We start from the raw sequence: 21,597 nt of genomic DNA, 5'->3' as shown, positions 1-21,597 counted from the left end.
CTAGTTATTGATCTTGTATCACATGATTATATGGTAGGAAACTCGTTTCCTGTTATTGTTACCGAGCTTGATAAAACAGTGCATGCGTATTTTTACATTTCTGTATGTATACGTACGTACATTTTAAAATCCTATAATGTAATGCTCTTTATGTAAGGATTTAAATGAGATAAGTTAATACATAAGTTATGATCAAAATCAGTGACAGACTTTGAATCCTTACACTTTATGGCATAAATGTGTAATAAAAAGAACTATGAACTTTTGAAACAATAATATTTGAAATTACGATTGAATTATGCCATAATTATTTGAAAACAATATATATTTATTTAACCCTGCTTCTATTTCTAAATAAATGACACGAGAAATCACACTCCCATCTATAGTGCAATATTCTATGGCAGAAAAGGTATCGCGTAGACATAATAACATTACAGAATTTCGTAGAATTTCATATTATATTTTATAATTGGAGATTCTCTAAATATTATTGTACTATTATGTGCTAGGATTCACAGAAATTCATTAACTCAGGTTTAATTGTTTATAAAATATTAAACTTTTATTTTTGAACAATGCGCATATGACATGCAATGTTTATGAAATATAAACAACTGTTAACATACTAAATAAAATGTATATATAAATATGTTGAATATATTATACTTATTGTGTGTTCGTACGCGCGTGTGTGCGGGCCTGCGTGTGTGTGTGTGTGTATTAGAACAGTAAAATACTTTCTACTTATTTTTATTTAATCCATTAAACAATAAAAAATAAAAACCAAAACCTTGAAATTGAATAATACTTTAAAATACTACCAGTAGAGGGAGTTTTATGTTTAATACATACATGATATATTTGCGCGCCATATTTAAAAATTACTAATTTCAAATTGTCACCTACATCACTTAAATTTTATTTCCGATAAGCAATATTTACAAAAAATTTATTTACATAAAATAATTTTATTTACGAAAAATAAAATTATACCACAATTAAGATGTAATTTTGAATTCAAATTAAAGCAAAATGATAAAATTATAATTTTACACAGGACATTGAGCCTGATGTATTAAATTTTATCAAACAAAGTTGAATTTATGAAAATGTTGTCAAATTATAAAATTGGCAACCGATATTAACTGCTTAATAGTTTCTAATTTTAAAATATATGTTCATTTAATAGCTGACAATGATTTTTCAATTTTTTTTAAAACACTGTATGGAATATTTTATTGGTGTCGTTTTGTGTATAATTATTGAAATTGTCAAGTCATCCAGACGGCTTAAGTAGTGCATTATATAATGTATGCACGTGTATTCATGCCGCTACATAATATGTCTTAGCAATTACGATACCACGTGTACTTAATTAGTTAATTGCAGGAATCCTACAACAATTTGTATCGGAAATGCTATAAAATGTACGGGAAGCAGATTCTCGTCCGCAGTACGTTTCTGGTTGGATATATGTCAAATAAAGTGAGTATTACAGTATTGAATTTTCGAAGTAATTAAAATGTGTAACGAGTAACTTATATTATTCCCTGAACTGATACAAAAAGCGAATGAATGAATGTTTGTTTACTAACATTCTTCTTTATCTTTACTAATATTCTAAACGAAATTAAGCAAAATTGATTTCAAAATACTATATCATCTTTAAATAAATTCCATTTCTGTTGTATTATCAAACAATTGGATTGTAATGACTACATTATTAAGTAGTATAGCCATTGCACCGGTCGTTGTACATCTTTCGTAGAATTACAAGACAGTTATTCATGTTTGACGTTACATAACAAATTATGTTCTGTTAAAATTGAATTTAATATTCAGCAACATTAATTTTCAAATGAACAAAATATACAATAAAATTGATTGAATAATAGTTTTAAAAAATAAGTATTCACATATTGCAGAATCCAGACAATTAATCAAAATGTTGCTGGATGCGTGGATGATATCTGAAATTTTCGGCGCAACAATTCTCGTAATCTCTGCACTGTATATATATTATAAAATTTATGTCTTCGCTTTTTGGCGCAAAAAGGGAGTGTACAATGTGGAACCTACGTTCCTTACGGGAAACATGATGCCACTTTTGACTGGCAAAATATCACAAGGTATCTATTTAATTTTGCTATATTTTTGCTAATTTTATAACAACTTGCGTTTACATCACTAGTTGTACACACGCATTTAATTAACGAACTTATTGTTACTGTGTAGGTGATTTCTTCAAAGAGGCATACCAGCAAAACTGTGATCACCGGCTTCTTGGAATATACATGTTGCATAAACCATATTTGGTAGTGAACGATCTCGATGTAATTCGAGAAGTGTTGGCCAAAGAATTTTCAAGTTTTCACGATCGTGGAATATTTTCCAACACGGAAACAGACCCGCTATCGGGCAATTTATTCCAATTGCCCGGAAAAAAATGGAGACAATTAAGGGTGAAGTTGACACCGACTTTCACGTCTGGAAAGATTAAGCAAATATTTCCGATTTTAAAAGAAACGGGAGATGTGCTGGCAAAGTATTTGGATCGCAAAGCCGAATTGAAAGAATCGATTGACGTGAAAGAGGTTTTCGCAAGGTGAGCAATTGTGGAGGGGCGTCTAAACAGGTGCCAAATTGTGAAGAACTACCCTTCTATGCTACTTCACGTAATTAAAATATCGCTAAGAATAGACAAATTATCGATCTCCGATCTCTTCCAGCTTTACCTACCGCTTTTCGTTTAAAATGTAATAAAATCGCGAGATAAAATCATAGATCAACGTTTGAAGGGTAAATGTAAAGAGGAATCGTCCCCTTACAAGGTCCCGTTAAATTGAATCTAGAAAACACTTCGATAAACTCTATAAATTCGTCTGAATTTGAAGAATTTGGAATATAGTCATCAACCTTTTCTCCAGGTATTCGGTTGACATCATCATGTCAGCCGCGTTCGGAATAACCTGCGACAGTTTTAAAAATCCGGATAACGAGTTCCGTTACTGGGGTAAAAGGATATTAGAGCCTAAACCTTTGTGGAACAGTCTCCTATTTTTTGCGCCGCAAGTGTTCGATTGGTTCAAGTTGCCGTACAATGAACGGCAGGTCACCAAATTTTTTACCACTATGTTTCGAGAGACGGTGGAGCATCGTCAAACCCATAATATCGTTAGAAAAGATTTCTTAAACTTGTTGATACAACTAATCAAAAATGGATACGTTGATCCTGACGATGACTCGGCGATTGAAAATATTCAAGAAAGTAATGATCTACTCCTTATTAAACAACGATGTATTTAATTTTCATAGCTATTAATCATTTCGTACGTTTTCGTACTATTTAGAGGCAGCGGAGAATAAATTGTCGGTCTTGGAGGCCTCTGCACAAGCTTATGTCTTTTATTTAGCCGGATTTGAGACGTCTTCGACAACAGCCACATTTTGCTTGTACGAACTAGCAAAGCATCAAGACATGCAAGATAAATTGCGGAACGAAATTCGAACGGTTATGAAAAAGCACGGCGACATTACATACAACGCTTTAAGTGATATGCGTTTTCTCGACAAGGTGGTCTCAGGTTAGTATATTAATTGTATCCTTGGGGACGTAGACACCAAGCTATTACAATGCAACTGTAAATTATATGTATAATGAAATAATGAAAAGTGAAAGTTATAAACGGATTAATCAGAAGAAGATGAAATATTAATTGCGAGAGGTATGATTAAGAAAAGGAGATTAAACGGTTAGCAGTATTTTTTAAAATCGACCTACGATCAAGATTCAAGCTCTTTTCAGAAACTTTAAGGAAATATCCTCCGGTCACCTTTCTAAATCGCATCTGTACAAAGGAAGTACTGTTGGAAACCACAGGTGTGACCGTACCGTTAGGAACTCCTATAGTAATACCTGTTTATGGTATCCATAAGGATCCGAACATATATCCAGAGCCGGAGAAGTTTGATCCGGAACGTTTTAGCGAGGAGAATGTTAAATCCAGACATTCTTACGCTTATTTGCCCTTTGGAGAGGGACCAAGGATATGTATAGGTAAGAAGAATCGTTTATGTAAAATTTATTCAATTTAAACCAGTTCAATTCTAATGAATAATTTTTATTTGTATAATTTCTGTATAGGTTTACGATTTGGACTGATACAAGTCAAAGTTGCTATAATAAACGCATTGCTCAATCATAGGGTGATACCTACACCGGATACGCCGGACACCCTGGAATTTTTAGGTGGTAGCATAGTTTTATTGCCAAAAGGGGGCGTGCATTTGAACATCGAAACTGTGGCATGATAAATTTAACTATGAAAATTCATATTGCCCCACCTAGCTCAGATGATAGTAGAAAGATAGATGATAGTAAATATAAACCACTGAACGAGACGAGTCAATATGTGTAGTTCATCGACACATAAGTCTGTGACCTATTGTAAAATGTTTCGTATATTGTAATATATTTGATTTCCTTCCATTAATTCGTCTCGTTGAAGAGGTTTTACGTCAATGATTCTGAAAGGCCTAAGTTAACAGAGAGTGGGAGACAGAAAGAAAGACGACGCGAAAGATGTCAGCTGTGTTTAATAGGTCAATAACCATAATCTTCGAATGACCCGTTCGCTTTACTGCGTTTTTAATTTGGAATGTAAAATAAATATATAACTGTTTTGAAAAGGCACGATGAAAATGTATAATTTCGATGAATGTTTTTCTCAATGAGATTCCGACAATGATGAAGAAGTACGCTAGATGATCATAAATTAATTTGCTTTATCTGTTCACACCACGATATTCTATGCAGAACATTTGAAACTCCAGTATACCATTCGATCGTACAGCTCTCCGTTGAAATGAAAAAAAAAATTGAAGCATCGTGATCCAGAGTTGGATTTGAAATTCGGAGTGGGTGATTTCAGCAACGTTTTATTTCACAGACTGACATATGGAACACAACGGTATCCCGGTACTTCCGAACAGTAGATTCAAGTTACCCGCGCAGACATGGAACACATCGTTTCAGCAGCGATCGGACAAGGTGTTCGTTGAAATACTTGTTGAGCAACTGCATACTGTGTCACCGTTGCGCATCAATGCGTACAAGGATGCGTTGTTTCGCAGCGATAATACACAGCCTAATATGAATCCTCCTCGTTAGCGCGTCTATCTAATCGATGCTGAACAGATACGCCCCGTGCCCGTGTAGACAAGAGGAAGCTACCTCAAAGAGCAACAACTAGATTACACTGAAGCGTTGACGCATAGGGAAACTAATAGCGATAGCCCTTGATGTCGTAACCGTCAGCAGGTAAGGAGTTTGCTAGAGTAATCAGTTCGGAACGAAAGACTCCATTGCTTGCGCGAATATCGGCAGCGTCCGCAGCCGCAGCCGCAGCCGCAGCGGAAGCTAGAAGAGCACCAGGATGTCCCCGAATAGGACCAGCTTCTTGCAGTAAATCGGCTCCACGGAGATGACCAGCTTCTTGCAGCAAACCGGGCCCACGGAGAGGACCAGCTTCTTGCAGTAAACCGGGTCCACGAAGAGGACCGGCTTCTTGCAGCAAGCCGGGTCCACGGAGAGGACCAGCTTCGTGTAGATAGCTCGGTCCTCGGGCAGGAGCAGAGTCTCGTAGATAGCCAGCTGCTCGGAGAGGACCAGCTTCTTGCAAGGGACCGGGCCCAAGAAGAGGCTCGCCCAGTTGAAGCTGTCCTTGCCCGAGATGGGGTTCGGAAGCCTGCAGAGGTCCGGATAAGAGCGCGGATTCCTTGATTCCCCCAGCTGAGAGGAGAGGACCGGACTGCCTGATTTCTTCTGCTACCAGGATGGGCTTCCTCAGAGGACCGTCTTGCGGTAATTTGACCGGCGGCGTAACTTCCACAGGCTGGTGGCTCAAAAGCGCGGACGCGCCTGCGCCATCGGCCACGCTCGCAGCTGCAGCTTGCGCGTTATTCTGAGCTGCCGCAGCCGCGGTCGCTGCCTTCTCTGCAGCGTTCTCGGTCGTCTTGTAATCTAAACGCGCGGCTACGAGCTGCTCATCGACGGTTTCCGCTCGGGCCTTGGCTTGACCCAGCATCGTAGTTTGCGCTGCCAGTTCCGCGGAAGCTTCAGCGGCCGCCTGAGCCGCGCGATCTGCCGTGGTTTGAGCCGCGTTCAAGGCTGCCGTGATCACCTGCAACTGGTGCATCGCCTGCTTCGCGGACGTCCGCGCTGCATTCGCTGCACGCTCCGCCTGTTGCAACTGCAGATTCTCACCGTCCACTGCCACGTGGGCGTCCCGCGATTGCTGCTCCAGACCCTGTACCACGATCTGCTTGCCAGCGAGCGCGGCTGCCGCGGTGGCGGCTGATTGAGCCGCAGCCTGCGCCAACGTGTTTTTCGCAACGTACGCAGCCTGGCCAGCCGCGGACTCCTGGTTGCTCAACTGTGTGTGAGCCTGTTCCGCTGCACCTTTCGCGATGCCGGCCAGTGGACCGCCCACGCTGTAGCCTGGTTTCGTAGGCGCTCGAGGCGGGCTAATCGCGACTGTCGATACGCCTGGTTCCGCGTCCAAGTATCCTGCCGAATCGCCCAGACTCAGCGAAGGCTCGTACTCGTAACCACTCAATTGAGGGTCCAGCACTTGCTTCTTCGTAGGGCCGGCGTGTGCTAGGCAAACACAGCCCAGTATCAGGATAAGTTTCTTCATCGTTGAATTGTTCCTTCGATGATCCAGTGTCGGGTCTATGGATTCTGTAGAGAAAAATCACCGATAAATATGGGGATGCTTAATTTACAAGAAACATTCATTCATTTGTTCACGTTTTTTTTTTTTTTTTTTTTTTCGTTTGAGGAAACTCGACGTTTCATCTAGATTCTAGCTTGACGCTGTTTCCTCTCGCAGTTTTGCAATGTATAGTACGAGTGCGACCGTAACATTAAAAGAAATTGTCATTGACCTTCTTCCGTCTACTGTCACTTGAATATCGTAAACAGTAAATCGTGTACAGAATTACGTCATGGAAGTAAATCATAACAAATTTATTACGAGAACAATGACCCATAAATTATCAATCATCTACACAGATATACACTATTCGATCGAACTGTCAATCATATATGTGTTTGAATAAAAATGTTGGACGAATACTCATTAAAAGAATTCATTTAGTGAATAGTAATGAAATTGTTTCAAGAATATCTGTGTATGCGCGATATTAATTGTTCGCAAGACGAAAACAACTTATCAGATTTGTAATTTTGAATTAACGGAATTCTGTAAGATTCATGGTTGTTCGTTTCGCAAGTATTTACTTTCGCTCCGCTCGATATGAAGTAAATATAGCAGGATTACGTAATCGAACCGATAATAATCGAATAGTCCGCGCCTAATGGAGTTAATTCGTATAGCAACTCTGGGGAATATTGATTGCATGTCTCTTTACGAAATTCCGGATCGACGTAAAATATTCATGACGCACGTACCACCTTTCCGGCGCAACTCTGTCGCAATTACCGCTGCCGGTTCAAAACCAAAAGTCTAGTTCCGTCGCGCTCTGAAAAGCAGCAGTATGCGAGCGCATAATTAAGCTGCCGGAGTCGCAGATCTTATCTGCGTTTACGTGCGATTCTACGCGCGTGTTCAAATGAGGCAAAGTTTCTTCAATAAGAAACAACTTTTTGTCAAACACCCTTTCGAATCGGAACCGAGATACTCCTTGACACGGCATGAATCTGCAACTTTACGGAAATCTTTCTTATAGATCGTTCACGAGCTGAACACGTGTCTGTGAACTCTGCACTTTAATTGTTGCGTACAGTTTCTACAAACATCGCATTGCAAAAGATAACGTTGATATAGTTTAGTGATTTAGTTTACACGAAAGTATGTCACGAAGTTTCCTGAATCGAGAAACCTGGATCGATGAATAACGGATTATTGATTAACCGGTAGATGATGTGGAAACACGCTGAAAATACAGATCGTTTATAAAACGATTTTAATTTCCATAATTTCCTTAATTCCCTTCTATAATTTTCTCATGTCTCTGAAGAAAAAAATCATATACACGTAGTATACATATAATTAACGTGAACTAATATACTGTGTAGCGGTAGTAAACAAGTGTGCAGAAAAACTGAAATATTCAGGCTTGCGAAAGGGGTACGTGGACCAATTTTATGACTAGAAATACAACAATGAAAGGCCGGTACTAAAACTATGCTATTGCGAAACCGAAACGCACCATCGTAACCGTAAATGTGCCGAAGAAAGGATTTCATATTTCAGAACAATTGAAATCGTTCTCCTATATATTTCGTTGCGGACGAAGTATGTAGTGGTAATTCTATTCAGATTCATTTACATCGTCTTTCATTCATACCCATGAGAAACCATTCTATTGAGATTTAGAAAAAAAATTATGAAAATATGTCAAGGAATTGACTTTCGCAGTAAATGTTTCAAACGTGAGTAATACAGCGCAGCGTGCGTTATGATCATCGTGTTAGAAGTACCTCTTAAAGAAGGCGATCACAATTCTTAATCAAAATAGCAGGTGATTATTTCATTAGTAATCCAATATGTATCGTCATCTAGACGAAAAAGTTCTTACTGCAACCGATTAATCTTACATAAATATTGAAAATGTAAAATGGATGCGATTAAATAAAACTTTATTAAACTCAAACTCATAATTATTCTGTAGATGTTTTGCAATTTGTTTTTTTCATGTATGATATAAATCACGCATGCCACGAATAGAAATTTCACTTCGATGATTTGCTTTATCGTAGCATTAATATTTCTCAAAGAAGTATTAATACGTAAATTGATTTCAATTAATTACGGAGGTACACACAGATGAAATATTTTGACTCTCTACTTTTGATATGAATGTAGTCACGATCGCAATATAATAAGGCCATCAAATTTTGTTTATACAATAAGATTGTTAGCTATTACAAAAATTCGTTCTTTCATCTTCCACAAATAAAATAGCGAATATATATATATATATATATATATCTAATAATTGAAATCTATTATTCACTCACTGGAAAGATCGACGCACGAAAATGTAAATTTACCTAGAGGTTTTCCTCGTATTTCTAAAATTTAGAAATTTTATAAAGAAACACTTCCAATAACAAGCATAACAATTTATAAATCTGAATTGTATAAATAATAATTTAGAATAAAGAAAATTTAAGAAAATAATTGATAAAGATAAGGATTCGCCTAAAGATGCACAATCGAATCATCGCATTTCTGAGATCGGTAGTTCGAATAAATAATGTTTAGTACTCACCTGGTATAATAACTGGACCGATCGAGCGGGTCAGGAGTCGATGGTGTCTTTGCTCAAGGAAACAACTAAGAACTGATACCACTTACTTGTTCATTGGAGTTCTTATAGCTCTTGTAGTGTAAGCTGGTGGTAGTTGCGGAAGGGGTTGAGGACAGTACAAACAACGATTAGATTGCTGTGTTTTTCTAAAAGTTGCAAAAGAAGACACGTAGACAATTTATTATTTAAATTTTCTCCCATTTTTGAAAACCTAACGATCCACAAATATCTCCTATCGCTTATCTATATTATTCTCTGTCCATAATTATACAGATAACAAATTCGTAGTCTTCGAAAACATTTTATCTCTGTATTTACCTTTACCTAATTTTATGATATATAACAACACATATGTTGAAAATGCAATATTTTGAACTCGCTTTCCCTGGAAAATCCATACTTTGTGGAATACTCTAAAGTGATTTAAAATCGAGCATCTCGACGTGCAAGATTCGATAAAGCCGCGTTTCATTTTGTTTCCCCAGTCGACGTACATCCTCGCACCATATTATCCGTAAGAAATTTGCCACCTTAATGTATGATGATTTATATGAACTACAGTCCCTCGTTTACCTGAATTCATCACCTGCAGCATGTACTTCTTTTATATCCTCTGTATCGGTGAGTTCCCGAAGAAGTTCGTCAATACTCGACCCCATAACCAAAATCACTATTCTTTTAATAGTAATGCTGACGATTGAGAATCTCGATTGCGGAAGATATCATAAGATTCCAGTTGGTGCAGTAAGTTCAGCACCCTTTTTCGATGACCCACTTCTCCGATTGCATTTTTCGTTTGTCTCCCACCAAATCAAACGCTCCGTTAACCTACAACATTCTTTATTTCATATAAAATCTAATCAAATATATATTATTTATAATAATTTAATAGAACCCAAGCACAATAAATAGTATTATAACACATTTGGCCAACAATTATGCTTGCGCTCAGCATTCGAATAGTTTCTGAATCGATTCAAAGTATTGACGAGTTCTCGATATACATGGAATAAATGTGTCCTTCATCTAGATATTTCGTCGTTTTTGTATTACATTAGAATCAGAGGGAGGTGCGTTACGCGGAAGGTGAAACTAACAACGGTCATACTTGTCGCAATGGTGACAAAAAAAATCCAGAACAAAAAAGTAGCAGCCTTGCACAGAAAGCTGCGCAAGAAGCCAAAGCTGCCTCAGATGCTCAGAACATTGCTGGCCAGCAAGCCGCTCATCAAGTATGCCTATTTCTACGCCGTAAACAATAAATTTACAACGACAACTAATCGTAAGTTATTAGTAGGAACGAAGAGGTGTTCTTCTATTCGTAAAAACTTTGAAATTTTCACTGTTCCCTTGTGGACGATGGCAAATTTTTGTATCCGACTTTTGATACTGAATTATTTAATTATCGTTCAAGGTAGTAATCAAAATTAGAACACGGTACCCATGATCACAAATTTATCCTTTCACAACAACAGATTTTTCTAAACACCGCACGCACAGCCTATGGTAGTTTAACCGCAACCTACACTACGAACGACGCATTTTTTCAACAGCGCCCATTTTTCAGAATTGCATTGATGAATTGAAATGGTTGAAACTTGACACTGTACCGCATTATGTAAGTGCGCTGTGACAATTTCTAGCAAGATTTGCTTGGCACCTGTAGGATCAGAAATTTGCTTTTTGATGGACGTCTACGAGTATCAACGCCGCATAAGAAGCAATTTTTCAAAGCGTCTGTACGCGCCAACGATAAACTAAATATTGCAATCGTTTCACTCAGCGAGAACCGTTACTCAGATATTTTATTTACTAATCTTCTTCGGCATATCCTTTAAGATATGTCTTCTAAACACGTTGGTTCTTCCAATAAATCTTAATAGATCGTGCGAACATTTAAATTACTTGCCAGGAATTTCATGTTTAAATAACAATTTGTTTTGTTCAGGTGAAAACTCAGCTAGCCGAAAAAGCAGTGCACGCTGCTAAAGCTGTGGACGAGGTACTTTCACGGAAGAAGATGTTGGTAGCAGAACTGCAAGAAGAGGTGAAGGAAGCTCAATCGGTCGTGCAAGAAGAGACCTCGTCTTTGGATCGGGAACAATCGAATGTCAACGCTGCTTTGCAAGCTGCGCGACAATCTCAAGACCAGGTGATCTATAAATCTTTGCAACAAAATATTTTCAGAGACATAAATCGCAACACACGTTGCTGATCAAAACGAGAATTATTTTGAGTTTAAAAGCTACGAGTCAACACGTATCAAAATCGAAAGTCTAATAATAAGCTAGAAAAATGCTTTGCGAACCCGATCCAAAGTAAAGTACAAAGAGACTATTGTGGATTTATAGAATATATGTACACGTAATATACGCAAATGTGGAAAATACAACAAAAAACCAGCCTGACCAAGGATTGCTACCTTTCGAATTACTGCAACTGTGACTAAAACTTCATCGAATTCCTAATCGTTGGGTAGAACTTTTTTTTTTTTTTAAGATTCTACAACTTATAATTTCACCAGACAGTTTTGTAGCTTTATAAATTCAGTTCATTCGCATTGCAAAAGATTTTTCCTTTTATATTAATACACCAGAGGGTACTTGACGAGCCAAAATAAAAGTTTTCCTTTATCTAATGTTCACAAAGTAGTTAAATCAGAAATTTCCATAAAGATTCACGGTCTAGACATTAAAAGAGAAATGATTAATTTCAACAACGAAGCGAAGCCTGATAACCTAGGATCGTGTACATTCATGGAACCATTTTTGGGGATACAATTCAAAGAAAAATTCCATAAGTGTGTAAAATCGCAGCTGCGATTCTACCAAAGCCCCCAGGGTAGCTTTCGATCTCTCGATCGCGTATTGAGAAAGTCCCGGCGTGTGAATCATTGTATTATTGGCGCGCGTATTACATGACCTTACGAGTTCCGCGAAACAATTGACTCGGATTACTTATTCGAAGTACGTATATCGATATCGCATTTGCCGTTTCCGTTTCCATGGTTCGAGAACAGCTAAAGACGCTATCGCACGCGGTGCAAACGGCCAAAGCGAACGCGGCGAACGCGCAGGCGGCTGCAACCGGCGTTCAAAAAACCTTGCGAGAGAAAGAGGAATTGTTGGACGCGGCTAGGAGGCGGGTCGACGAATTGTCGAATCAGTTGAAAGTCGCTAGACAGGAACTCACTAACACGAACCGAGCGGCTGCCAAAGCGAACGCCGCGGCGACCGAAGCGAAAGCCAATGCTAGCAGGAACAAAAGGCGATTGGAGAACATCAGGAGGATGAGAGTCGTGAAACGGTAATTCATTTTACATCCCTGCTAATCGCTGATCGCGTTGTTACCAATCGCGCGTCTAATATTCGTATAACTTCGCCCATTGCAAAACTACCTAATTTTTTGAGAAAACAATGGGATATCATGAATGGGCAAGCTATCAATTTTTTTTCTCGACTATCAGTGCAGTGAGATCAAATTGATCCCTGTCGTGAATCCTCTTCGTCAAGAGTCGATACACATTTTCTTCAATGTTTACTTATTAGAAATGATTTAATAGTCTCTTAACACTAAACCTACCGTGCCGGTTAAAATGACCGGTTTTATTGTAAAATGCTGGAATTATGCAAACTCTTTCGCAAGAAGTGATGAAATAAATTTATTAATTTCAGCATATGTTATGAGAACAATTATTCAACGAAAATAAATAAATGCGGTAACGTCGTTTAAAAGAAGCAACACACGTTAGACACGCCTTTCAAACTGGGTAGGTTTAGGGTTGAAACTGAAAGATCGAGGACTTCTTAACAAGCCTGCTCTCGAAGCTGCTTAAACCTTGAGTCTTGGACGTTTCGTTCAACGCTATATGCCTATTTTCATAGGCATGTATTCTATAAAGTGCAAAATATTCATCTTGTCAAAGACAAGCAATTTTCTTTATAAATTAATTCGTGATCTTGGTTACCGAACGTTCGAAGCAAGTTGATCGAAACAAAGAACGACCTTCCACGTATGCCGAATGTTTAACGTTTGGTAGCTTGTGTCGTTGTTTTTCCGGAACAGCGATATGTATCTATACACACAGGGTTTTGCAATCTTTCATACGTAGCACTACAGGGTTAGCCACTTTAGACGGAACCACTGAAAGCGAGGACAACTGCGAATGGCGACAATATGACCTCTACAGAACTACCACGCGCGCGTCGAGCTTGCAACTTTTCACGCTGCTCGACTTTCCAAGGGTTACAGTACGAAATGTGGATAAGAAAATTGTTCGGTAGCGTCCTGATTCAATTAGTTCATTGTTACCGGTTTTGTGGCATACTTAAGCTTGCTTTTCGTCGATCTGATTATTTTTGAAATGCTTAACTGCGCTGGGGGGAACGTAGCTAATTGAAAGGAAATGTTTCTTGATTAAAGCCGATATACATATATTGCTCGCTGATAAAACCCTATAATTCAGCTTTTAAAGGTAACAAATTATTCTGTTAGTTTCTCAAACTAAATTCAGTTCCCATGGAACTGAACGTTGATAATTGTGTGTCCCGTCGTTCTCATATCTTGTCAATCACTTTCATTTATGCTGTCGCCAGAGGAGTATAAAGTAGCAACGCGACAGCAAAGAAATGGAACAGGGAAACCGCTCGCAAACGGAAAATGGTTTCGTTTCAAGTGGTTACTAATAGCTATTGTGAAATCATAATGCGCCTATCAAAATTGATTTTCATCGATCCAACTTTAATTATAGATATTTTACTTGTTTCTTTTCTGTTTACAGATGCGCGCACGATCAGAAATGAATGGTGAGCAATGTTTCTAGAAAACCGTATGAGACTATAAAATATTATATGTTGTAATTCTTAATTAGATACAAATAAATTTACACTGCAATCTCAAAACTCGTTGATAAACATTACATATTACTGCAGAAGCTTTTCCTGATCGGCACTTTAATTTTCGTCGTCCCGGAAAGCATTATTACGTCAATGATCTTTTATCATTAATACGTTTTAGTCACGTTCGCTGACATTTACATTGAAATCGTGACTTACCCCTATAGACGTGTCGACACGCTTCAGCAAATCAGGACCTTTCTAGAGCAAAACCTAGTGACGCATTTGCTCAGTGACTACATATACGAAAGTCATGCACACGTTCTGACCTATTCAATTGAACTCTATTCAGAAGTGTTTGTCCAGAAGTGGTGCCCAAAATCATTCGAACCGTGCTCAATTAATTGTTCAGAAAAATACTAATTCAGCTTCGTATAAACATTATCGAGGCTTCGTGTACATTTACGTTTTAGCGAATCTTATGGAATACTTTTACCTTTATTCGTTAGAGAAACTATATTTTAAAATTGCCGCCATCAAAACATCTGCAAAACATCTTGTATCCCTTTTTTAAGGGAATATTAAAAATGCGTAAAGATATCATAATTTTGATCTGTGTACCGGTACCGACGAATCCATCTGGTTATCTCACTCCCGTTCAACGAATGTCTCGTTCATCGGCTCAGGATTCAGTGGCCGGCCTAATCTTAATTGCCATCGGGCCCCTCCCACGGAAAGTGCACACCGTGAACGTGTACTTTTTGAAATTTGCTAGAGACTGCTACATGCGTAGATAAATGCTGTGCCCGCATAGTCGTACGTAAGAAACGCGGGTCAATACTCGCAGTTCGTGACTGTCTTACGTGTTCCTCATGCATATCACACGACTGTGTACGTATAAACAACTTGGTAATGCAACCAATTCGAGTGTGTACGTAAAACAATTCAGTAATGCAGGCGATTGAAGTGCGTATCCTTATATACATATAAACCTTTGCATTTCACTGTGCTGCGTCTTCCTAATTCAATAAACCGAAATATGTACCTTCATATGTAAATTCTTGTTTGTAGAATTCTGTAAATAAATTATTTCAATTTATCATAATAATTTTTGAAACACCGTACCAACCATTTTGTACAAACCGAGTCATCATCGGAACAAGTTTGCAAACTTATTTCATTTCCTGCTTGACAGTGTCATCTATCTTTCCGCACGTAGACAAACAGGTGTCTACTTCATCGACGATAACATCCCTTCTCATTATCATCCGAGCACTGTCCTCTACATGTATTTGTATTATAATCGCAATTCGCTTCTAGAACTTGAATATATAGTTTAAGGCGTAAGGTCAAAGGTCTAAGGATTCCCCCGGTTTCCCCTATCCTGAATATTTCTACGTTCCTGGGGAAAAAGGAGGGAACCGTTTTATAATACATAAACTTATAGTTATCATAAAAAGTATAGATTAACAATTGTTCGTTATGTACTAATTCAAAAGTTTTTATCTTAATTTAGGTAACCTATATTAGGTAAGGTATTGTTTACATTCTGCTTTTATGTAAATTATATTCTACGTTATTCTTTATTCGTAGGTTTTTAAGAATAATGTTTTTAATAGTTAATTAACATGGAGACCATCGTGAAAACTTCCATGGTAAATTTAACAGATGAAGAAGATGCACTTCTCAATGAAGCCATTTGTATGAGTTCAAATGAACTTAGTAAATTGTTGAATCAAGAAAGCACGATTGCTCAAAGTTCCTCGAAACCACAGTTTCATGAAGATAAAGTTACTGTGAATGTTACGACAAATGTCAATGCAAATATTAATACAAATGTGATAATAAATCATACGACCAACATAAAATATGAAAATAATGTTAAAAATAAACCAGAAGATGTGCGGTGTTTACGCAAGAGGACTAGGGATAATAGTACACACAATGAAGATACAAAGGTTTTTCGAAGCAGACGTAACAGTGTCTCTAGTTCTACTACAAATTCTTCTGACAGTAGCAAAAAGCATATAGAATATGAAACAGATCCTACAGTGTTGGCACGTAGACAAAAAGAAATAGATTATGGAAAAAATACCATTGGATACGATAGATATATTCAGGCTGTGCCCAAGTAAGAACTTTATGAGCAACAATGTTACTATAGAGGCATGAAATAATTAATTCTATTTGTAGAGAAAAACGTGCGAGAGAACATCCAAGAACGCCTCCAAAATATATTAAATATAGTAGAAGAGGCTGGGATGGCATGATGAAATTGTGGAGGAAACAGCTTCATCAGTGGGATCCTCCTGAAGATAACAATGCTGATTGAAATAAAATTGAAACTTTATTTTGTTACATAAATATTTAATTTTTGTAATACTATTTCTGGTTCCATGTCATTGTGGTTCCTGCATATATATATATATATATACATATATATACTAGATCAAATTTAGTGTAAACTTTGGTACATTCGTATACATACATATATTAAAAAGAAATTAAAGTAAATTCACAAATTTATATTATATATGTAGCACAAGAAAGTCCTTAATTTTGAAATTTTTACTAAACTTATTGTTTAGTTTATATACAAATACATGTAACTGTAAAACATGTACTGATTTATGAGCTTGAAGATATTCGAAAACACTTAGAAATAAAAATAAAGAAGACAGTATTATTTAAAATTTCTACAATTTTCCTTTTATATATTAAGTTTCTTGTTCAGTTATTTTTTGATTGTCTTCAGGTATAGTTTGTATTTTTAAATTATTGTTTTCTAATTGTTTTAATATATTATCTAGTTTTTCATTAGTCTTTTGCTCTATTTCATTCATTCTTTTCATCAGCCTTGTCTCCATATCGTGAAGCTTATTGTCAATGTAAGTCTTAATGTCTATATTTGATTCAATATGTTCTTTGTTATATTGTCCCACATCTTTTTCATGACTTTCTTTAACATTTTTGTTTATCGATGAGTTAAAGATATTCTTGTAACATGATTGTAGATCAACCGGAGCATTATCTTCATCGTTGAAAGGTAGTTTAGTTAAAAATTGTTTTATAATATCAGGATTAAAAACAAGCGAAGATGAAGATTTAGACTCGGCAATGGATTCTGTTATGTACAGCATTATGCCATATATCCATATAATTGAATCTTGGCTCTTTGTTTTCGTGAACTAAAACATTCTAAGTCAATTAATGCGTTCACAGAAACTTTTAAATTTCATTGTGAAAATCTTGTATACCTTTATACTAGCTTCGGAAGTAGGTGGGCTAAATTTTGTTTCTGCAAGAAAAACAGACTTATCTTCGTACTCGTCTACAAGGTCTGCAAATATTGTTGTTTGGTACTCTCCGTATAGCTTGAAAAATTCTAAAACATAGCCCTCTGAAACTATGGCAATATGTGATATTTTTTGATCGTTCGGTAACTTTATTTCCAGCATACAAGGCTCATTGCAGAACTGAGTCGGTTGTAAAGACATGCATGTACTCAGGCTGACTATTTCATCTAAATTGACGCTGTAAACATAGCCATAACAATCTTTTAATGATCAGTACAATATAACAACAATGCTTATTAAAAATCAAAATAGTGATTACTTCTCTTGTTTTTGAGAAGAAGCTGCCAATGTAAAAACATCTTGCCACGTTTTGCTGTTAGTGATTTGCCAATTACAAGAAGCTGTCAGATATTCTTTACTTAACTGCTTTGTTTTACTTGCTGAAAAATTATCAACTCCTTCATTATTTGAAAGTTCCATTATATTTACTATCTATTCCTCTCTACGAATTAGTTCTATTAACAAACAATACAATTTCTGTTTTTTATATTCACTAAAGAGGAATCTGTTTTCATACTTGTTACAATATGTTACAAATATTGAACCACAGACGAGGTACAGTCTGTGATTGAACACTTCGTGAATACCTGTTACTATCAAATAGAATTTGCTTAGTAGATATAGGTTATTCAGCTTCTATTTAGCGCATAAATAAGTTAAATTAAAGGTACTAGTTTTTATAAAGATATATTGTATATGTATTTAAGATATTCTTTTATTAAAGAGTAAATGTATTTTTAGTTCTGTGTAAAAGTTTCATACATAATATGTATGCGTAAGTACATCTGTACTCGGTGCTGATCTGAAGTTTGCTGCAGAGTACAGACTTGGCGTATATTTAATTTTGAATATTATATACGTTCTAAAGGTCTTCCTGGGCGAGCAAGGGAGACGATTGGCTACAATGTGAGAGGACATGGGAACCCACTGAACTGTGCAACAAATCCGAAGTGTTTACTGTTTCAGCAGTGAATAGTCAGCCAATCAGAGCAAAGGAAATTTCTATGCCGTACCTTGTTAATAAGTCAAGCTACAGTTTCGGAGTATGAATTACTGTACTCTCATTGGCTGACGAAATAGCTGACAATAATGTTGTCCTCATTGTCGATGACAATGCAAAGAAATGAAGAGTAATATAGATTTAGTCACCGCAGACTCACACTTTTCTCTGTTTCAGTCGGATATAATTCATTAGTGTACTGTTCCATTGAGATACAGACCGCTGCCGTACCACAGTATTTTCTACAATATCGATCAACTCGACACTGAGGCAGAAAAAGCAATGCATACAATGTCTGTAAGGGTCCTAAGTCTGTACCATCAGCTCAAATCAACTGTCGGTAATTTTGTCTAAAAGGTTTCAGCGTTTAGCCACTGTATGGATTGGTGCTATTGGGGTGTTTAAAGACAGCGAAAATGCGTGCCAAATTTTGTTCTTATGGGAAATGGGACAAAATTCAATTATTTGAACATTTATTATTTAAATATGGAATAGTAAATTATTTTTAATACGGTTTAATTATTAATATAATCAATTAATTAATATGCAAAACATTATTGAAATCTCTCCATATATGTATATTAATTCAAATGGAACTATACAATTCACAATAAATACAAGTTTAAATAAGGATTTACGGGGATTAGATTGTCTGGTTCCAGACTCTCACGAGACGTGTTGGATATACGGGACAGTGAATACGCGACCACGAACGCTAACAAACATAAAAGGAAGGAAATATTACCACAGAATGTTCCGTGTAATCTCCAGTACAAAGCCCATATTTCCCGAGATGAGTGGTTAAAATTACCTTATCGTGTCTGCAATTATTTTTACGCGATACTAATTTAGTTAAGGACGAATAGAAATGTTATTACATGTGCAAAAGCGAAGCGAGACCGTGAGATGGTGGAAACGAAATAGAAGATTACAGATGTAGAACATCATTTACGAGGATCGACTTATGGTGATTATTTTTTGGTTACATAATAAAAGGCCTGGAAAGGAGAGGAATGTGGATAGCACATGAACATGGCATTACCTGAAGATTAGAGGGGAAATGGGACTTCCCGAACAAATCACCCCTTCACTTAAGGTGTAACATCTAAAACATCGGAAAGGTGATAATATTGTAATTTCAATGAAAAAACAGAAGAAATTAATTATATTGTAACAAAAAAATACAAATTAATTTACATTATACAAAACCTCACAGATCGGAGGAACTGTCCGTCAGAAAGTAGGTATTAGGATTTATACATAGAAACTGTTGCCAATTAATCTGTAATTGGTGGTTGAGTAATTTTGTGTTCTTCTAATTCAGAGCAAGAGGGACTCCCCATTATTCGAGAGACAGTGATCGGCAAACGAGATTCAGACACGGCACGGTGAGCGCAAAGGAATACTTTCTTGGCGCGCGTTGGATTCCAGATCGGTGTTTGCACGTTCTGAAAATCGATAAAAATACGGATGCTCGAGATCGTGGCTTGTGTGTTGGTTATTAGAACTCTGTGTTCCTAAAACGGGGTCACGCGTGGGTGAACGAACTTGATGAGCGGGAGAAGGGGAGAGAAATCTACAAACGGGAAATCAGAGTAGCTCGTCTCCATTTGCGTAACACCGGTGTGTTAAAATGCATCATCGGAATACATTTCTCTCACAAGCGCCGTGTTCGAGTCGCATCGAACGATCACAATGCATTTGTCGGAGCGGGATGCATTTCTCTGCTCCAAAATATCGTGCCTGGTAATCAGCCGCTATTGTTACCGGTGCCGCGTCGTCGCAAACAAAGGATGTCGTAAACTAAACTGGTAATTACGACTCTCACAATTAACCAAAAAATGAACAGAAGATAGAAGTAATAATTCTACGATGCTTATTGCCCGAAAGCTTTGCAGGCCGCAGAAAGAAAACTATGCGTTGGACGGATCGAATACGTCTATCTTCTCACACGCTTTATCTCCCCGTTCATCATACTTTGTTTGATTGTACGTACTTCCTAGTTTCACTGGATCGTGGTAATCCCTCACCAAATCGGGCGTGCCGAGACTTCTTTTGCGAATCTTTTTGCTATATCGCAGAATACAAACGAATTCTACTTATTATTGTCGAAACCAAAATGGATACCGGACTTCCGTTCGCCGGGTTCCGGAGTTTTCTACTGTTTTAGAAGCGGAACCGTTGACCATAAGAGATTCGTCGTTCTCTTGGACAGATTGGACAATAGGAGAAGTTCCCAGGAGGTAGTAGCGTGATTTAAACCGGACATAGTAATGTCAGTTTACGATGGATAGGTAAAAATCATGGGTTCGTGGCTCGTTGTTGCATATGTGTACTTTAACGTAATCTTCGTTTAGAGAATGCGATACGAAACTGATAGAAATTGGAATAAGTTGAACAGAAGTTCGGCTCGCCAAGTTTCTTGGATATGATGTTTCGTCAGGAACGGCAAAGGTGTCGATGACGAAAACGATCTCATTATGCCTTGCGAGCAACGCAACGCCCGTATTACACACTGAGGGAATCGCTCAGCTTAATAGCATCGTTCAGTCCGTACTTGCCACCGATTTTGCAATGCAATTAGGCAGCACTATGAGAAACACTGCTTCAATAGTTTTAATTAATTGCCGTCACTTTTAATAATTATATACCCGAGTAGCAGCAAATAATAACATCAAAATTGTGACAGTTGAAATTAATATTCCCTTCGATAGGGATTTATTTTTAATTAATTTTGAGTGATTTATTATTATTATCATTTATATAATATTCCGGTCGTCGGTAACAAAAGCTGTGTACGTGTTTACCGGCGAGTAAAGAAATTGTTTCAGAAGATAGGAAAACAGTTTCGAAACTGGTTAAACGGTAATCACACGGTAGCAGAATAATGCTTGAAAAAAATCTGGATATAGATGCTCGAGTTTCGTAACTTGCTACGCGTGCTGTATCGGATTCTGCGCCGGTTTACGAGATCGTGATTCCTTTATGGCACGATCACGAGCTCCGGACAAGTATTAATTTACCGGTGTGCCGATGATATTATCAATAAGTTGCTACCAGTCTC

General features: G+C 37.2%; 5 protein-coding genes across 8 annotated transcripts; 3 read left to right on the top strand and 2 right to left on the bottom strand.

The window, feature by feature from the left end:
- The first annotated feature begins 1,392 nt into the window (after positions 1 to 1,392).
- LOC144473523 (cytochrome P450 6k1) lies at positions 1,393 to 4,696 on the top strand. 3 transcript variants are annotated; one of them, XM_078187455.1, is made up of 7 exons: positions 1,393 to 1,488; positions 1,929 to 2,132; positions 2,239 to 2,608; positions 2,931 to 3,271; positions 3,354 to 3,587; positions 3,809 to 4,060; positions 4,148 to 4,696. In XM_078187455.1, exons 2-7 carry the CDS (start codon positions 1,949 to 1,951, stop codon positions 4,312 to 4,314), a joined length of 1,548 nt encoding a protein of 515 aa, XP_078043581.1. In that variant the 5' UTR covers positions 1,393 to 1,488; positions 1,929 to 1,948; the 3' UTR covers positions 4,315 to 4,696. The 3 variants fall into 3 exon arrangements, with proteins under 3 accessions (XP_078043581.1, XP_078043582.1, XP_078043580.1); XM_078187456.1 differs by having other exon boundaries at positions 1,441 to 1,488; positions 2,060 to 2,132; XM_078187454.1 differs by having other exon boundaries at positions 1,462 to 1,488; positions 1,913 to 2,132.
- LOC144473529 (uncharacterized) lies at positions 3,077 to 7,227 on the bottom strand. Its single transcript, XM_078187467.1, has one exon. The coding sequence runs from the start codon at positions 6,699 to 6,701 to the stop codon at positions 5,286 to 5,288; it is 1,416 nt and encodes a 471-aa protein (XP_078043593.1). The 5' UTR covers positions 6,702 to 7,227; the 3' UTR covers positions 3,077 to 5,285.
- A 2,708-nt stretch (positions 7,228 to 9,935) lies between these two features.
- Positions 9,936 to 14,231, top strand: LOC144473546 (uncharacterized). The gene is made up of 6 exons (XM_078187501.1): positions 9,936 to 9,963; positions 10,028 to 10,086; positions 10,401 to 10,574; positions 11,291 to 11,494; positions 12,362 to 12,648; positions 14,123 to 14,231. The coding sequence occupies exons 1-6, from the start codon at positions 9,936 to 9,938 to the stop codon at positions 14,142 to 14,144; spliced, it is 774 nt and encodes a 257-aa protein (XP_078043627.1). The 3' UTR covers positions 14,145 to 14,231.
- A 1,261-nt stretch (positions 14,232 to 15,492) lies between these two features.
- LOC144473547 (uncharacterized) lies at positions 15,493 to 16,860 on the top strand. 2 transcript variants are annotated; one of them, XM_078187503.1, is made up of 3 exons: positions 15,493 to 15,707; positions 15,797 to 16,308; positions 16,371 to 16,860. In XM_078187503.1, exons 2-3 carry the CDS (start codon positions 15,806 to 15,808, stop codon positions 16,507 to 16,509), a joined length of 642 nt encoding a protein of 213 aa, XP_078043629.1. In that variant the 5' UTR covers positions 15,493 to 15,707; positions 15,797 to 15,805; the 3' UTR covers positions 16,510 to 16,860. The 2 variants fall into 2 exon arrangements, with proteins under 2 accessions (XP_078043629.1, XP_078043628.1); XM_078187502.1 differs by having other exon boundaries at positions 15,494 to 15,707; positions 15,771 to 16,308.
- Positions 16,506 to 18,313, bottom strand: LOC144473545 (uncharacterized). Its single transcript, XM_078187500.1, has 3 exons — positions 17,793 to 18,313; positions 17,435 to 17,711; positions 16,506 to 17,365 (listed from the first exon to the last, which is right to left on the bottom strand). Exons 1-3 carry the CDS (start codon positions 17,951 to 17,953, stop codon positions 16,895 to 16,897), a joined length of 909 nt encoding a protein of 302 aa, XP_078043626.1. The 5' UTR covers positions 17,954 to 18,313; the 3' UTR covers positions 16,506 to 16,894.
- Between the last annotated feature and the right edge of the window lie 3,284 nt (positions 18,314 to 21,597).

Source organism: Augochlora pura, chromosome 7 (genome assembly GCF_028453695.1).
Source record: "Augochlora pura isolate Apur16 chromosome 7, APUR_v2.2.1, whole genome shotgun sequence".
NCBI classification, from domain to species: Eukaryota; Metazoa; Arthropoda; class Insecta; order Hymenoptera; family Halictidae; genus Augochlora; species Augochlora pura.
This window is presented reverse-complemented; position numbering and strand designations above follow the sequence as displayed.

Coding starts and splice junctions, on each gene's coding strand:
- LOC144473545 (XM_078187500.1), bottom strand. CDS start 17,953: ATGGAACTTTCAAATAATGAAGGAGTTGATAATTTTTCAGCAAGTAAA. Junction 17,712..17,792: donor TCTTCTCAAAAACAAGAGAA/GTAATCACTATT, acceptor CTATGTTTACAG/CGTCAATTTAGATGAAATAG. Junction 17,366..17,434: donor CTTCCGAAGCTAGTATAAAG/GTATACAAGATT, acceptor AGAATGTTTTAG/TTCACGAAAACAAAGAGCCA.
- LOC144473529 (XM_078187467.1), bottom strand. CDS start 6,701: ATGAAGAAACTTATCCTGATACTGGGCTGTGTTTGCCTAGCACACGCC.
- LOC144473547 (XM_078187503.1), top strand. CDS start 15,806: ATGGAGACCATCGTGAAAACTTCCATGGTAAATTTAACAGATGAAGAA. Junction 16,309..16,370: donor TATATTCAGGCTGTGCCCAA/GTAAGAACTTTA, acceptor TTCTATTTGTAG/AGAAAAACGTGCGAGAGAAC.
- LOC144473523 (XM_078187454.1), top strand. Junction 2,133..2,238: donor GACTGGCAAAATATCACAAG/GTATCTATTTAA, acceptor GTTACTGTGTAG/GTGATTTCTTCAAAGAGGCA. Junction 2,609..2,930: donor GTGAAAGAGGTTTTCGCAAG/GTGAGCAATTGT, acceptor CCTTTTCTCCAG/GTATTCGGTTGACATCATCA.
- LOC144473546 (XM_078187501.1), top strand. CDS start 9,936: ATGTACTTCTTTTATATCCTCTGTATCG. Junction 11,495..12,361: donor CGCGACAATCTCAAGACCAG/GTGATCTATAAA, acceptor GTTCGAGAACAG/CTAAAGACGCTATCGCACGC. Junction 12,649..14,122: donor AGGATGAGAGTCGTGAAACG/GTAATTCATTTT, acceptor TTCTGTTTACAG/ATGCGCGCACGATCAGAAAT.